The sequence below is a fragment of the Microtus ochrogaster genome, chromosome 1 (genome assembly GCF_000317375.1).
Source record: "Microtus ochrogaster isolate Prairie Vole_2 chromosome 1, MicOch1.0, whole genome shotgun sequence".
In the NCBI taxonomy this organism is placed as follows: Eukaryota; Metazoa; Chordata; class Mammalia; order Rodentia; family Cricetidae; genus Microtus; species Microtus ochrogaster.
Genome location: NC_022009.1, coordinates 23751908 through 23769280, shown reverse-complemented (window position 1 = coordinate 23769280; position 17373 = coordinate 23751908). Strand labels below are relative to the sequence as shown.

General features: G+C 44.8%; 1 protein-coding gene across 9 annotated transcripts in view; it reads right to left on the bottom strand.

The window, feature by feature from the left end:
* The window catches only part of Ttll5 (tubulin tyrosine ligase like 5), a 256735-nt gene that overhangs the window by 116110 nt on the left and 123252 nt on the right, over nt 1-17373 (bottom strand). For all 9 annotated transcript variants that reach the window (XM_005343377.3, XM_026780184.1, XM_026780181.1 and 6 more), the window contains one exon: nt 6749-6903. In XM_005343377.3, coding sequence (XP_005343434.1) covers nt 6749-6903 — 155 coding nt within the window. The remainder of the gene's footprint in view (nt 1-6748; nt 6904-17373) is intronic.

The following is a 17373-nucleotide window of genomic DNA, read 5'->3' as shown; positions in this document are numbered from 1 at the left end:
TGTGTTTGCAAGTCTAACAATGCATGTGTGTGTCTAGTGTTTGTATGTCCTGTGGCAATGGAAAGCAGTTGACTTTCACTGCTCTGGGTGTTAGAAAGGCACAACAAACTGGTGCCTGGAAGTGACAACACAGCAATCTGTATTTTATTTATGACTCGTGGATAAGAAAGAGCCACTTGGCTGGGCAGTGGCGGTGCACACCTTTAATCCCAGCACTTGGGAGGCAGAGGCAGCCAGATCTCTGTGAGTATGAGGCCAGCCTGGTCTACAGACTGAGTTCCAGGCAGGCTCCAGAGCTACACAGAGACACCCTGTCTCGAACCTCCCCCCATCCTACAAAAAAGGAATCACTTCTTTTACTTCAGAAATGAGGCCCCAAGTTCCCAAATATCCTTTGCTCTGGCATGATGTCCAGCCAGCTGTGAGGGACATATTTCTTGTGTTTACCAACATCCCCTCAACTGCTCTCCTGGTGAGGGAGGAGCTGAAGGCTGTTGACAGGTTGGAACTGCCTGGGGTACATACCTGTCCCTGGAGAGGATATGATGTTGGGGCATAGAAGGGTGCAGCTTCAGGGAGCTATGCAGACCTTTCTAGTCCTATGCTGGGGAAGCCTCAGACTCAGGGACATGCCCATGAGGGAGTTCTCAGGAGGAGGAAGGTCAGGAAAAGTTTGTTTTATGGGAAAGAAAGGAAGAGAGTAAGTAGTAAAATATCACTTCTGCAGGGCTCCAACATGAAAGAGCTGTTTTGTTAGCCTTCTTCCAACCCCCCCCCCCCCCAGTGGTTTCTTTCTGTGATTGTGCTCTTTGGCTAAACACTGTTGTTTATATAACAGGATGAAGTACAAAATTATAAGCTCCAAGCTCCTCCAGAGAAAGGCTCTCCCAAAGCTCGACCCCCAGGATGGATGGAAAATATGAGTGTTTGCTGGCTGGAACATTGAGCTGCAGTGGAAATTTCAACATTCAGAGGATAGCAGAGAGGAAGGGCACTGCGCTTCAGCAGAGTTCAATGAAGGCAGAGCTTCTGCTGGGCCCCTCCCTAAGAGCTCCCACCTTCTGGAAGACTGCCTCTGGGCAATCTAGCTCAGGTGCCACACAGGGCAGTGGCAGTGCTCTCTGGACCAGCCCAGGACTAAGTGTTGTAGCAGCAGCATCCTGGGCAATCCTTGGTGTTAGTCTGTCTGCATCTCCCCACTGTGTCTCTCTCTGGAACTCAAGAGCCTATACCTAAATCAGGCATTATCCTCTGCTGACTACTTTCACATACAACTCCATGTAATCTCTAAGAATAATAAGAAGACAGGTATTATTATGCACATTTGTAAAAAGTAGTAAGGGCTGGGATATAGCTCAGTGGTAGAGTGCTTGCCTAGCACCCACAGGCTGTAGGTTCAGTCTCCATTCACACACACACACACACACACACACACACACACACACACACACACACACACACACGTTGGGGGTGTGGTGGCAGCTGTAGCTAACTGTTACTTGTCCAAGGCTACAGACTCACTTGGGCAAATCCAAGTCTTTCAGATCCTCAGGTTCTCCCCCTTACGTTGCCATATACTATCCCCACAGGGATTTCGGGCCCATTTCCTATTACGTTGACATGGACAGCTTCTGAGGAATACAGAGCTCTTTCCAATCTTTACATAGACCTTCATGCTCTTCCTACACTGTACTTAAAAGCACACAATTGCATATTTCTCATCTATTTTTATGTGTACACTCAGGAACATTAAACACATCATTCACTTTGTTCTACAAGAGATCCTAGAACATCTTCATCTTAGGAGACTGAAACGCTGTATCCTCTAAACACTGACTCTTCCTCTCCTTTGCCCCAGCCCTTTGGAACCACTGAGATTTTATCTCCGTGTGCATACATTTGCCTCCTTGTGATGGGTCATTTTGGTGCACTGGCTTCAAGGTTCTGCCATGCTGAAACATTAGTGTGTGAGAAGTCCGACCTGTTCTTCATACTCTTTCCAATTGCCTGTGCCAGGAAATGCAGGACCTGATATGTGCTGTCCGGCACGGCTCTCTATTCGGTTCATGTGTACATAACATCTTCTCACATTGGATGCTAACTTTTTAATGATCAAAAAGCCGAGATTACATAACTTTTAACCCCTACCTACCTGAAAACCCTCTTCTGAGAAGACAGACCACACCACCTGGAGACCAGGGCTGTTCTTTGTTACTGACTGCCCCACCCCAGCATGTAGCAAAATGCCTGATACAGAAAACGCACAGGACATACCATGCAAAGAAATGAACGAACCAAAGGCTGCTGACAACTGACAAAGAATGAAAAGTTGTGAAGTCACAGACCTGGCTCTCCAACAGTATTTGGGAGAAGTAATTTAAACAAAGGGAGAAAAATATTAGCTAAACTGCAATCAGAACCTTTAAAAAAACTTATTCTAAACATTACACACAGCAGGATGCCAGACTCTTTCTGATTGGTTATTGAATGAGAGAACAGGGGCAGGGTAACAAAGAATGTCTTGAATTGCCAGGATTCCCATTCTCTGCTAGGAGACAAAGCTAAGAAACACAGACACTTACTTGAGAGTTAGGGCTGACCTAGCTGAGCATCTCATGCCCACAAGGTCTAAGAAGAAGGAATAAAGTCTGCTTGTATTCTTCTGTTAACTCACTTTCCTTTACCATCGAGGAATAGACAAATCCCCAGGATGTGTGTGCAAGCAAAAAAGCCAGAGATGGATAAAAATAATTCAATGACAAATGCTGGAAAAACACACAAAGGGGCAGAAGCCAGACATTCGTGGGATTCCCTGACAGCTCGACCCACAAGGAAGGGCTGGTCTGGAAAAAACAGGGCCTCAGGTTCCTGCCAAGCTGTCTGAGGCCCTGTCCTTCCCAAATCACTCCAAGCAGCAGCCAAGACTTTATGGTAACCCTTCCAGGTCTCCCAGAAGGACTCACAAAGAGAAGTGCACCCCAAGACCATCCATCGGGTGTTCCTCACCTAGACATCCTCCCTGGTGATGTGGTCCAGCTCCACAGAAGGCTGGCAGCAGGCAGGAGAGACCTGCATTCGCAGCTCCTAGTGGCTCCCCATTGTACCCAGAAGACAGATAGTGGAAAAGCCAACCTAGCTCACTAGTGAGGGAAAAGTCAAAACAGTCAGGTACCAACACCTAGAGACCAGAAGCCAGGCTTGAAGAAAAGGTCATAAACACATGATACAGGCACCCACAGTCTAATGTGGCACCTGCATCCCAGAGTCCTGCTGGGTAATTCATACTGGCCCTGCTTGAGGAATGCCTCAGGCTTCTACACATGTGACTGAATTTGGCCCTAACAAGTCTCTTCTGGAGAATGGCCTGCAATTAATCTCACTTATTACCTCTGAAAAGTAACAACAGAGGAATGGCGGGCCAAGTCCAACTCCAGAGCGTCTAGGGAACTGCAAGCTGCACGGCCAGGTCTCAGACTGTCTGGGCAAGTTGTGGGCTCCTTGCCTTCCTCTCCCACAACAAAGCCTGAGCAGGACTCCAGACAGACCAAAGGAACCAGGGGATTTGAGGCGCTGGGCTGAGCTCACACTGACCCAATGGGAGACGACAGCCCTGAGGCTACATTTGGAGCAGTTTCCAACAGCGAGGGAAGAATAAGGTTGTCTGGTGAAAACTTGTGCGATCCATAAAACGGAGAAGAATAGCAACATGAGGAAAAGTGGGGTAACACTATCTGTGAGTTCTCGTGAGTCACCGTTTACTCATTCCTGCGGCTCCCAAGTCTCCAGGTTCCCCGACAAGCTGATCAAAGTACAGCCAGCACGGGGAGTCTCTTTCCATCTTAGCCTCGCTGGGCAGCCTCGCTTACTGAATTAGCAGACTGTATCAGCCTGGAATTCACTGCTCCTATCACAGAAACCAGGGAGAGTACCTTTTATTTACTTAGCTCCCACCTCCAAGGAGATCAAAGGCAATCCAAAAGCTCTCAAAACAGACCAGTTTATATGTAAGTAAGTATGCCTACCCTATAAAAAGATTAAATAAATAGCTTAGGGTCGCTGAGTGTCAAAACCAGTAATAAAACTCACATCTCTAAGCTACAAATCCCATATTCATTAAGCTTAGTCACTTCTTACTACAAAAAAGAAACAAGAGACTAAATCAATATCCAAAAATACCCACTGCACAGTGACTTACCATGTGAAAATGGAAATCAGGCCTCAGGTCTGTGTAGAGGCCTCGAGCGGGGCCCTCACAGTTCACTTAGCTCTTGGGTGGCTACTCCTGGAATTCCACGTGGAACTGGAATGCCCAAGTTGAGCCCCAGGCTGTCCTAGCAACTAGAGGTTACCAAGGAGCCTCAGAAGACATTCCAGGGCTCCTTGGACTTCATTAGACTGGTTTTTATGCTTAAAGAAAAGCAAGCAGAGCTATTATAGACAATTAAGTCAAGATGGAAAGCTGAGGGGGCTTCATGGAGGCTGCGTTCTGGCTGCAGAGGCACTGAGGCAAACACAGTATGCCATATGCCAGGTCACTGCAAGGCTCACAGGCCAGCGGGGAGCTCTAACTCTGACACACCCCACCATCTTGCCTCTTATTTCTAACAGGTGTTGCCAAGAGAAAGCTCTACAGCCAGCCGGAATTTCTATTAGAGCCCCCTCCTCCAAATATGCAAACTGAAAAACTCTCTATCTCCAAACGTGTACTCTGACATCTTGTTTACAGAATGGAAAGTGCTGGCTGCTGTCCCCCAGCTAGAATAGCAGAGACCGCAGCACAAACGCATTTCGCAGGAACAGCTCTGCCCGGTCATGAAAACCTAACACCTGTAAACATTCGTAAGGTGAAGAAAGTGGGAAGAGAGCTTCTTTCCTATGACTTCTGTGTCAGGAATGTGGTCATTCTGTAGACTGTAAATCAGACAACAGACTTTCCTGGAGAGGACTGTGTGGAGGGCGCCCTGTCTCAAAAGTGCTGCAGCCCCGTTTGTCCCCAGCACTTCTAATCCTCAACTGAGATGTTTCTTTCGATCCCAATCACAATGACTATGGGAATAAGAGACGCCACTCCAGGGCATGATGTAATGTGCTTATGTTTATGTCACTTCCTGGGCATGGTTTCTGGGTCCCAAATTAGCTCCTCAAATACTAACTCTGACAGCAACAGAAACTCCAACTGTTGGGTAGCTCCTCCTCCTCAGGTCTTTTGTCTTCCTTGTCAGGTTTCCATCAAAGCAGCACAAAAGAGGCGGGGGCAAGAACTGGGATGGGGGGGGACACACCACTCACTGGAACACCTGACAGCTCCATGCCCATGGAAGAGGATCCTGTGGTCAGGACGCTTCACTCACTCTAATGCCCATGGCTCTTCACTGCTCATCTGACTGAGGGGCGGGTGCTGCTGGATCCATACTCAATAACACTACAGCGAGACAGATGAGCTCATGCTCTCATGCAGGAAATTTCATATGGACAACAGTAGTTCAAACAGCGTTAAAATCACAGTTAGTTGCTGACTCAATATTGTTCTTTTAAAAATTTTTAGATTTTTTATCAAATATTATTATCTAATATTAATAAGTGATAGTGTGTTTATTAATATAAGTGATAGTGTGGCACCCCTTTAGTCCCAGCACTCAGGCAGAGACAGGTAAATCTCTGTGAGTTCCAGGCCAGTTGGAGCTACACAGAGAGACCTTGTCTCAAAATCAAAACAAAGCAACTTGAAGTTGGATGGGTAGGGAGGTGGGGAGAATCTGGGAGGAGTTGAGGGAGGAGAAAGAATATGATCAAAATATATTGTATGAAAAAAGTGATAAAGGGGGAAAGCACAAAACAAAATAACAAAGCATTATTATTACTCTGTGTCTGTGTCTGTGTCTGTGTCTGTGCATGTGCCATGGCTCCCATGAGGTCAGAGGATGGCATGCTGGGATAGCTCTCCTTTCACCGCAGGTTCTGTGGGCTGAGATCAGGTGGGTGGGCTTGTGAGGCAAGCACACCCCCAAGCATTTTCTGCATCAGGATGAGGTTTTCATACAGAGACCCTTTCTTTGTTTTTTAGGACACTGCCACACTAGGAAGACCTAGAACCACGTACTTTGTATTTGGGAACCTATTTCATATTATCTTTTTTCATAAAGGTAGTGTTAAAATACAGAAAGAGACCATCATTCAATATGGTGCTTTCTTTTTAATTTAGAACTTGCTTTATGTCCAAGATCATTTGAATTTTATCCCGTACCACTTCTTCTCAACTACATAAAGGAAATACCTTCCCACCCCTCAAGTCAACATTATTGGAGGAGGCCTAATTATGTAACTTAATTATGGTTGGCACTTAATTATATGACCTAGCTTTTGGAAAAATAAGGGACAAACGCCTGTCCAAAGCAGAGTCGGAAGGACCTGAAGCACAATGCAGGATAGGCTGTAAAAAGAAGCAGGGGTGAGCACACACTGGCAAAATTCAGACACCAGGAAGACCGTTCGGCAGAGGCGAGGATAAACAGAGCAATTTCCCCGACTATCAGAAACTTCCTCTTCACTGAGTTTTCATGAAAACAACCTTACAAATTAAAGCGCTGGCCTTTTTGGCTCAATGCTGGAGGATGTGGGCAGGCAAAGGAAAGGTATCTGCTCACTAGCCTCCTTTCAGGGCTCTCTGTGGCACCACCCCACTTGGGACACAGTTGCAGGCAGGCCAGTCCTGTGTAACCCAAATGCTAGCCCCAGGCCCTTCACTCACCTGCTCCCAGGGGGGCTGGTGTGGCTCTCAGGAACGTGGAGGTCTGACTGTATAGACCACGTCGGGCCGCTAGGACTGATGACAGGCCGAAGGGTGGGGGGTGTGGAGGCGCTACTTCTGTTTATGACACTGCCGGCCAAGTTCAGGTTTGCCACCTAGAAATGAGGGGACGGAAAGAACTTCATTTCACAAAGTTTTAGGAAAGGATCATGAAAACCATATGGGAGCAATCACAGTCTGAGAGACTGACTCATGTGGGCTGAGAGCAGCGGCTGCGACAAAGGCACAGAGCACAGACTGGCTTCTGTGCACAGAAGGCCAGCAGAGGAGGGACCTGCAGTGTCTGTGCACTCCAGCAAACACTGCGGATGGCACTGGGATGGGGCTAGCAATGTTCACACCAGACAGCCTCTTCCCTACTGCTTGACAAGCTTCAGTTGGAGATAAGAACAGTAACAAAAATTATACTAAGAACTTAGTCATTTAGAAAGAAAAACGTGGACAGTTCATCAAAATGGGAATTAACATTCATAAATGATTTACAAAGATGGAATGTGACCAGCCAATTTAACATTTTGAACTAGTTTCCATTTGTAAGTGAAAATTATTTTCTAAAAATGTAAACTGCAAAGAAATGCAAGTTGTAAGACAAAACTGTGATACTGCAAAATAGTGTTCAGAGTGATGGCTCTGCGGTTAGGAGCACTGGCTGCTCTTACAGAGGACCTGGGTTCAATTCCCAGCACCACATGGTGGCTCCCCACTGCCTGTAACTTGAGTTCCAGAAGATCTGACACCTTCACACAGTCATGCCTACAGGCAAAATACCAATGCATAAAAATAAAATAAATCATTAAAAAAAAAGAAAGAAAAAAGAGCCCAATGATGTCAGGGGGCAGATTAGATAGGTATTTATATTTTTCCTGTGTCTGCGAGTTGAGACGACTTCTCTAGATACCAATTTAGGAATGTTATTACAGCACACTAGAATATTGTCCACTCTGATGTTTGCTACCAGAGCAAGAATGCTGCAGGTGACAAATGACAGTGACCATTACAACAGTAGTTAGTGTTTATCAGAATACAGTAAGAAATACGATCTGAGTAAGTAAGTGTGAGTAAGTTACACGCATCTCATGCAAAGTCAGAGTCTGGAGTCTGGTCATCAGTGCAGTGCCCGTCCTAACCCTCATTCTGCACAGGAGGAAACAGCCAGGACTGCATTGATGCCTCAGGATAAACAGCAGAACTAGGGTTCAAGGACCAGAACTCCACAGTCTGGCTTTATACCACATACTACAGAAAACATATACTTAAAAGCAAGCATTGTTTTTAAAAAAAAAAATAGGAGAAGGTATAAATGGCTAACAAGATAGTTACATTTTGCTCTATCTATATAAGAGAATAATTTATTCATTAACTTTTTTCAGAAACACTTGATCTGGCAATATGAAAAAATCATGCTAATAAAAAATCACATGCTAATAAAAATTTACAGTGTAAATTCCCCTAAACATAAATAAACATGTGAATAAACTCAAAAACGGGAAAGAAAAACCCAGAATACACAGCATCTACTTCAGCATGGCAATATCATTTTTATTCTTGTGCTTCTGTAAACTCTCCATATTTTCTTTTAATTATTTAATGAGCCACAGCACTGTTTCAAAGTTGTTAGGTTCACTGCAGTGGGGACGTATTCAGTATAAAACCTAGGCAGTAACGACAGGTGAGAGAAAGGGAAAGGAGGCCCAGAAAAGCATTTTAGAACAGGACAGACAGAGACACTGAGAGGAAAAACCCAATGCTCAGCGTAGGGCTCTTGTGCACACGCTGCCACATGGTATCTTAGGTCATCAGTCAAGAGAAGCAAACCGAAGGGAAATGCTTGCCTATAAAACATTTGAAGTACCTAAATAACCCTGACATTTACAAATGAAAGAATTCTACATTTAAAAATTATCTGAAATCATGAAGGCAGAAAAGTCATTTTTAGCACGGGTGTAGTATTTCCTCCCTAGTTGTAGAAGTTGGTAAGTGAAAACAGCCCAGGCCAGTGTCTTCTCACCAATGACTCAAACTACTTGTCTTGGACAGAGAGCTGTTTTCCATAGGTTGGGAACAGCTTCTGGCGACTGGGAGGCTGGTGTTGGGGCACCGTGGCTCAGTTCTCCAGGGTGGCCCACACTTGAGAAGAGGCCTCGGGAGCTAATCATGACTTACCACTTCTGCTCTGCTGTCTGTAGGTACCAGGGACAGAGGAAAGGCTCCGAATGACTCAAGGACACCTAAGACAGGGTTAGGGCGGGATGCAGCATGATGATGCAAGCCCCTTTCCCCTGGACCCTGGGTCTTCTGAAATACTCTGTCCTTTTTCTACACCCTACATACAGGTCGCAGGGGCCAGACTCTGAACCAGTGACATCAGCTCCAGTAGGACTGGAGAACATATTCTCAACCCACACGGACTGCACACCTTTGTGCGCTGTTAAACACCAGGGGTTTTAAATGAATTTATCATACTCTTGTAGGCTGTAAAAATATTACAATGTGGAAATATCACTGTGAGCCGGGCGGTGGTGGCGCACGCCTTTAATCCCAGCACTCGGGAGGCAGAGACACGTGGATATCTGTGAGTTCGAGGCCAGCCTGGTCTACAAGAGCTAGTTCCAGGACAGGAACCAAAAGCTACGGAGAAACTCTGTCTCGAAAAAAAAATCAAAAAAAAAAAAAAAAGAAAGAAAAGAAATATCACTGTGATAAGGAAGAACTGTACTGAAAACCGGGGCTGGAGAGATGGTTCAATGGTTAGCGTTTGCACTTCTTCTAGGGGACCGGGGTTTGGTTCTTAACAAGGACATCTGGTGGCTCAAAACTACCAGCTCCAGAGAATTCAATGCTCTCTGCTGGTCTCTGCAGATATATAACCATAGACACACACTTAAAAAAAAAGTTGTACCAAAACATAATAAAGGGAATTTAATAGTAGTTTACAGTGGTTAAACAGTAGGCTAAAACGTGCACACTTAGTCATGTTTAGCAGAAGAAGCAGGATTTGGAGAACAGAGAAGGCAGAAGAGAGGAGAGGACAGAGTTGAGAGATCTGATGTGCTGGCGTAGCAAACACCTGCTTATTAAGTGTGTCACATATTGCCATCCTTGCCTGATCACATCCACCCCGAGTAATACTCTTAGGTCTGTTTTACCAACAAGGAAACAAAATTCTAAAGCAGCCAAGTAGCCACACAAACGCCACCTATCTAACTGAGGCAAGGTCAAGATGAGAAGAGAGTGCTGGACTCCAGGTGCATGGGGCATTCTGTCCCTAGACTACACAGCTTACCACCTGAGTGGCTCAGGGCACTTTGGATGCTGTAACGAGCTCATGTATGCTTTACCCAATACTCACAGAGGAAGACACTCCATTTCACAGAGGAAGAAAACCGAGGTTCTGAGAGCCTACTACAGTGCTTTACCCAAAGCCGTGCAACACTTGCAGACCTTGGGCTCTAGTTTCAAACCCGTTTTCTAAGATGTAGGAAAACAATCCTATTCGCTCTTAACTACCCGAGAACTGCCATCAGAGACCTCTACTGCAGAAGGAAGTGACTCTACAAGCATCAAGAAAGCAATGGTCGCTCTTCCCTCCTTAAATCCTACTTCCCATTTTTCTTCCTCAGAGGACATTACAGAAGTGAGACAGAAAAAAACAAGCTCAGTCTGTTTTATTTCATCTAAGTAAAAGGGGGCAGGAACATGTGCCCAACTTTGCACAGCTGGTGGGTTGTGGATTCAGTATCCACTCTTTATTCTGTGTGTGAACCAAGAGTTGGCAGCCATTGAGATCTCTTTAAACACAGAAGCAGGCACTGATAATTTACTTAGAGAGGCAGCAGGTAATTACTGCTTAGATGACAATACCCGGAACAGGAAAACTTTAAACCTTCTTACCTTTTTCTTCCCAAACAACCTGGCCCTTACTGTCAATACTGTATTCTCGCCCGCTTTGCCTAGAAGTCACTGAACACATACCACACCTACTGTCCCTACCCCTCGCTTCCAAGATCTGTCTTGCAAGGACTCACACTGTCAATCAACCACAGAGTGAGGGAATGAGTTGATCTTTCTTTTTAACAACCTTTATGTATAGCCACATAGTTTGCATCTTAATCACACTAGAATGGAATGATTTGATACAGTTTTAAACAAGAAACAGGGGACAATTTGCAGGTCATTCCTATTTTCCAGCTCTGCTCTAAAGAACATAATCTACCAGAATGCTTCCTGCTGATGAACTGACAACCCACACTGTCCAATGGAACAGCCACTAGCCACATATGGTTCTTGTGTACTTCAAATTGGTGTGACTGAGAAACTTGATTTTAAACTCTAATTTTAAAATTCAACTAGCCAGTGGCTAATTTAGTGGACAGCACTTCCCTGTAGCCTTGACCATCTCTAGATAAATATATATATTGTATATATTTATACAATAAATGTATAATGGATAAATTACTACATAGAAATGATCCTGGTTCTGTCCCAGCCCCTTAGCCTTTTCTATAACAGGTAAAAGGAATCCCTGAACTAATGGATCCAAGCATCAATTTCTTTTGCCAAGAAAGGCAGGTCTCCTGGCACTGGGTGAGTATATAGGGCAAGGAGGTCTCTATATATAAGAAGATAACTACAGGTGCCAGCTCACTGCAAACTGCTTCTCTATCCAATTACATTTTCCTCTAGCTCCGACTAGATGAGGAAGTGAGAAATGGTACTGTGTGTACTGGTGTGTGGCCATAACAAGCATTTTATTGCTAAAGAATTTCTTCAAAGGAAAGTCTCAGCCAAAATGCACAAGAATATAGCAATACTTGTCATTTCTCTTACAGTAGAGGTCACAGTCAGCTTCCCTGAGCTGGTCACTAACTAGAATGCATGTTACTAAACTCCCAATTCTTAGATTCATGGCACTGGCCGCAAATGGGCCTAGAAGATAGGCAGGGCAATTTAAAAACCACTTTTAACGATAAAAACTGTGATTCAAAGAAAATGCCCAAATTAGAGAGATGGCTCAGCAGTTAAGCGAACTGGATGCTCTTCCAGAGGACTGGGGTTAGATTCCCAGTACCCATAAGAAAGCTCATAACAGACTGAAACTTCTGGCTTCTGTGGGCACTGCACACACATGGCCCACAGGCACATAGGAAGGCAAAACATGTACACTCATTAAAAAATAAATAAAAATAAATTTTAAAAAAAGAACATGTCCAATTGATGATGACTACTCACATCTTTTTTAAGAAGATTTATTTTATTTTCTGTGTTTTAATGTTTTGCCTGCATGTATATATGTGTACCATGTGCCCATGGAAATGACAAGGTGTTGGCTCACCTGGAACTAGAGACAGATGGTTGTGAGCCACCATGTGTGTGCTGGGAATTGAACTCAGGCCCTCTGCAACAGCAACTAGTGATCTTGACCACTGAGCCATCTCTACAGCCACAATATTCACATCTTTATGCACAAAGTTGGCATAGCAGCTTATGAAGAGCCTTGTGCTCTGCATTAGCACATCTGAGATGTCCTACCATGGTACAATTTTAGCAGCAATGACAATGGAATCACAGGAATCTAACGATGGCTGAATTTAATAAACAGCTCTTTGTAGTCTTCTGCTCAGCACACTATGTGTGAACTAATTTATTCTTAAAGATAGATGGAGAAACTGAAGTTGAGAGGTAAAATAATCACTAAGTGTAGCCTTTAAATTTAACTTTTAGACTTCCTGAGGACAAACCTCCCTATCTTATGACTTCCACCACTGTGTCAGCGTTTGCACCTTCCAGTTTCAGTCTGTGGAGCAGCAGCACCTGCATCCCTGGACACTTGTGCAAGTGCAGAGCTCAGCCTCACTCCAGAGAGCCAACCTACATTCAACAAGATCACGGGCAGCTGATTTGCCATTTGAAAATCACTTTTCAGAGATGGTAGAAAACAAAAGGCAAGAATAGGAAAGGGGAACGTGCATGGCTTCCTGTCCCCCACAAAGCCAAGGGGACCTTCCAACAGACAGCAGAAAAGCCTTGGATGGAGTAAGTCATAAAGCAAGGGGGATGGGAAGGGATAGTCAGGTTTCACTATTGCTTGGTGTTGTTTGGGTGCTCAAACTTTAAAAGCATGCCGAGGATGCAAAAGCATACAAAACATTTCAAAACAAACCAGAAGAGTCCAAGACTCCTTTTATTACACTGACATTATTAAACAACCATCTAAACCTAAAAACCACCAGCTCATTACCTATACCTCTGCCTTCCTCTGGCTGGCTAGCTAAGGGACGAATTGCCTGTGGGAAATCTGGCCACCAGCTCCTAGCTCATCTAAGCCTTGGGGCCTGCTAGGCAGATGTTTCTCCTTGCCCTCCCCTCTCCCTCAGCTCCCACTCTTACAGCAGTTAATCCAGATGTTCGACTCCCATTCTCTGCCTTGTGTCCACTACCGCGGTGACCTCAGCGCATTTTTTCTTCTGGTACCAAAACAGTATTTATTTTAGAGGCAGCCTTCTGAATAGGGCAGGTGAGCAAATATCTGGATGTGTGGGCTAAGGACACATTGCATACATTCCATCTAGACAGGTGTTTAAATTATAGCAGGAATAAATACAGGTGATGGATTGGAAAGCGGGGAGGAGAAACAGAGGAGGCAGCCAGTTTCCGGTGCCTGGCCCGCCCAAGTGTTACTGCTTGTTACTGATGTTAGCTAAAGGTAGTGCTGATGCCAGTATTCTAATTAAAATACCGTGGAACTGCCCTGATGGAATCCCAGAAAACAGCCCCCCCCAACAACTCAGATACATACCCTTTTGGAATACAAAGGGGTTGTCTGGGGACAGACCTAACTAGAAGTCCCTGGCTGAAGTTACATGCTGTCCCACATGCTCAAACAAACTTTATACCTCAAATGTAATTCAACAAAGAATCACTGTGCTCTCTATCAGAAGCAAGGCCACGGGGAGAGTGGGAAGTTACAAAGAGAAATGTGGCCTCTGCCTGCCCTCAAGTTACATCAGATCTGACCATCTAAGACATGAGAGCAAACACTATTTGAGATCTCAAACGTGGCAGTGCTAAGAAAATTCAAATACAGCTTATGAACTGCATAAATAGAAGAAAAAATATAGACAGCAACAAACAAGCAGGAATAAATGCCTGAGATACAGATGGTTCACTTGGGGAAAGGCAGGGTACCAGAAGACAGCAAGGGATGGAACAATACCCTTGCTCTGGACACAAAGGGAACTTCTGGGAGCCACACCCAAGCTATGCTTTGATGTGGTGCTACACTATGTGGTGAGGGCAGACAAACCAAGAGTTGTTTTCTGGAGTGAGTTGAAAAGGATTAATGGACAGTACAGCAGTTAAGTAAGAGGGGATTAAAGATCACTTATTGATCTCTCCTTTGCCCCTTGCACCTAGGCAGGCCTTGGTGCTGGGTTTGTAATCTGACCACGAAAGTGTTCAAAAGTTCATGTATCTGTTGTTCACACTTGTCTATAGAATCTGTTTTCTGTGGGATGCTATTCTCCCAAAGTGTTGGAGAGGCGAGATAGAGCTTTCTACCATTTAAAAAGGGAAGATTAAAGGGTAGCACATGCCTTTGACCCTTGTACTCCGGAGGCAGAGGTAGGCATGGATCTTTGTGACATTAAGGCCACATGCCAGCCAGGTTTACATAACAAGTTCTAGGATAGCCATGACTACATAAAGAGACAGTCTCAATGCCCCCCGCCCTGCCCTGCCACACAAAGGGCAGGGGGTGCATTTAAAGAGAGGGTGACTGAGGCCAGTTTTGTTCAAGGACCACAGGGAAATGTGTCTCTCCTTAGATTTACTCCATGAGGCCTCTCTTTAACAATAAAGTGGTTTAAAAGTCAAGAAAGGGCAAGGCCGATAAGGAAGTGGACAGGAGACCAGCTAGATGAAGTCTCCTGGGGCTTCAGCCCGATAGGCAAAGATGTACGTGTACACACACACACACACACACACACACACACACACACACCCCACACTGCTTGGCTCTAGTCACCAAAGCTAATGATTTACTGTGGAATCTTATAGTAATTACCAAAAGGATTTTCCTCAAAGGTCCTCGCTGGACATCTCTTGAATCTCAGGGTGGTGAAGACTACATTCCAGCCACCATTCCAGTCTACCGCTCAGCTTTTAGGATTCATGTGTGCCACGACCTCCGGCTTTATTGTGGAAAACTAAGTCCAAACACTGACTCTTAGAAACAGTAAGGCTCTTGGTAAATATTTGAAAAGACAGCACAGGTTAACAGATACAAAGTGCTGCATGTATCCTCTCAAGTCCCCCATCGGAGAGGCCACAGGCAGCACCTGCTTTTATGCATCCATGTTCCACATAACAAACCATCATCCCTTAAAGACAGAGCACTCTCCCCCTACAGCGGATACTTGTGTCGTGAGTAGTTCGCCTATATGGTGATAGCTAAGGCTGACCTCAGACCAGGGCATGGTTGAGTCTGTGTAAAGAAGGCCTTACGCTTGATCTTTCTCAGCACAACACCGAGGCTTCTCATTGCTGCTGGGGGCGGGAGCTTGAGTAGTAAAGAGACGTAGCTATAGCAAGAGGGGTCGTGACTAGACCCACCCTGCAAAGAGCAGAAATCCTGAATGTTTTCTCACTCTCTTGCTGTGTTTTGCTGCCTAAGGTATAATTTCTTTCTCCGAAAAGGCTCCCCTCAGCTATAAATGATGACTGCAATCAAACTGCTTCAGGAGCTAAAGGGTGAGGTTCTAGAAGCTTCATGCCATGCTTATATTATTAAGTACAAGTTAATTTTCTATTTTACCTTACAAATTTTTACTTAGGGTTACATCGCCAGAGCACTTATCTTCTCCTGGTATCTGTTGAGGACTGGTTCCACAACCCCTAGATACCAAAGCTAGAGGATGTTCAAATCCCTTTGGAAAAGTGGTACAGGGCTGGGGTGAGAGTACCAACCTACTCTGAGTCCTCGTTCACTCCTGAGCATCCCCTTCCCCACAACAGTATCACATCGGAATACAGTGTACACATTCTCCTAGAGACTTCTACACAATCACTTCTACATGATCCCAAATCAGCCCGCATATGCTGTATTGTTTAGGAAACACTGACAAGGAAATGTCTGCACATGCTCAGCACAGACACTTCCTAAATATTTTAAATTTGTGGTTAGTTGAATACAGAGACATGGAATCTTCGGATACAGAAGACCAACTGTAATAGTAAACAAAGTGGACTTCACCCAAAGAAATTCAACAAACAGTCTTGGCAAAGGCTCGGGTCTATCTCCCGTGTCTCTGTCCCCCTCCACTCCGTCTCTTCAGTTAGCAGTAAGTAGTGGGGCGGCAAATGTCACTAGAAGGCTAGCAAGGAAATTAGAGGTTCCATATTACCTCTTTCTGCACAGACCACAAGGGAGTGATTGCTTTGGAATTAAAGGAAATAAAGTAGGCAGTGATTAGAGTGAGAGCTAAGTATTGCTCTGGCTGGTGCCTAGCATAATTTTAGAGATGATGTCTGCCTGGTCTCGAAGCCCAAGGCAAGGTTCTCAAATGGGTAAAATAATAGCTCTGGCACTCAGATTGTGTTCCCTTCTCAGCATAATGGCTATACTGCATGACTCCATCATGGTACTGAGATGGCAAAGGGCTAGGAAAGCAGTCGTGATTCGTGGTGACAAACCTCGGGTTTAACAGGCAAGGTTCATGCACCTTATTATTTATTTATCAAGATGGAGATGGAAACAGATGGGTAACGATGGCGCAGCATTCAGGTGTAGCATTCTTGTTTTCCCTCTTTTGGTTTTTCGAGACAGGGTTTCTCTGTGTAGACCTGGATGTCCTAGAACTCACTTTGTAGACCAGGCTGGCCTCAAACTCAAGAGATTCATCTGCTTCTGGTTCCTGAGGGCTGAGATTAAAGGTGTGCACCACCACCGCCCAGCCAGGTGTAACATTCTTATCACTATTCAATCTTATCATGGCATGCCCCCAAATCTTAGATTTCTTTTCTAATAAAATCTAGAGGACTGTTACACAAAATGATTTCATTAATTCACACAAATATTTACTACTTTTCGGGATTTGCCATTCTTCTCAGCATGGAGGAAGGCAGATGAAAGTAGTAGTCCTTGCCTCTATGGAGACGACAACCTAATGCAGAGTGTTACTGAAATATTCATGTATGTATGTAGCCAAGATGGTGAGAGGTTTGGATTTGGATCAAATTATCGATAACAAATGGTTACATACTATCTCAAAGCTTTCAAGATCTCTAAACCTGGAGACCAAGTGTCCATGGATATCAAGAGGGAGCCTGTGTGGGGGACGTCTATGCACACTTTAGAACTGAACACAAGTCTATATGTGTGCACTTTTCTTCTTTTTCAGGAGAAGAACACATCTCTGATTTGATTCTCAAACGGATCTTGTGAACTGAAAGGTACATGGACTTGTCTAGAGCTGCGTTCACACTGTACTAGAGAATGATGCTCTGCTGTGTTCACACTGTACTAGAGAATGATGCTCTTCTGTGTTCACACTGTACTAGAGAATGAT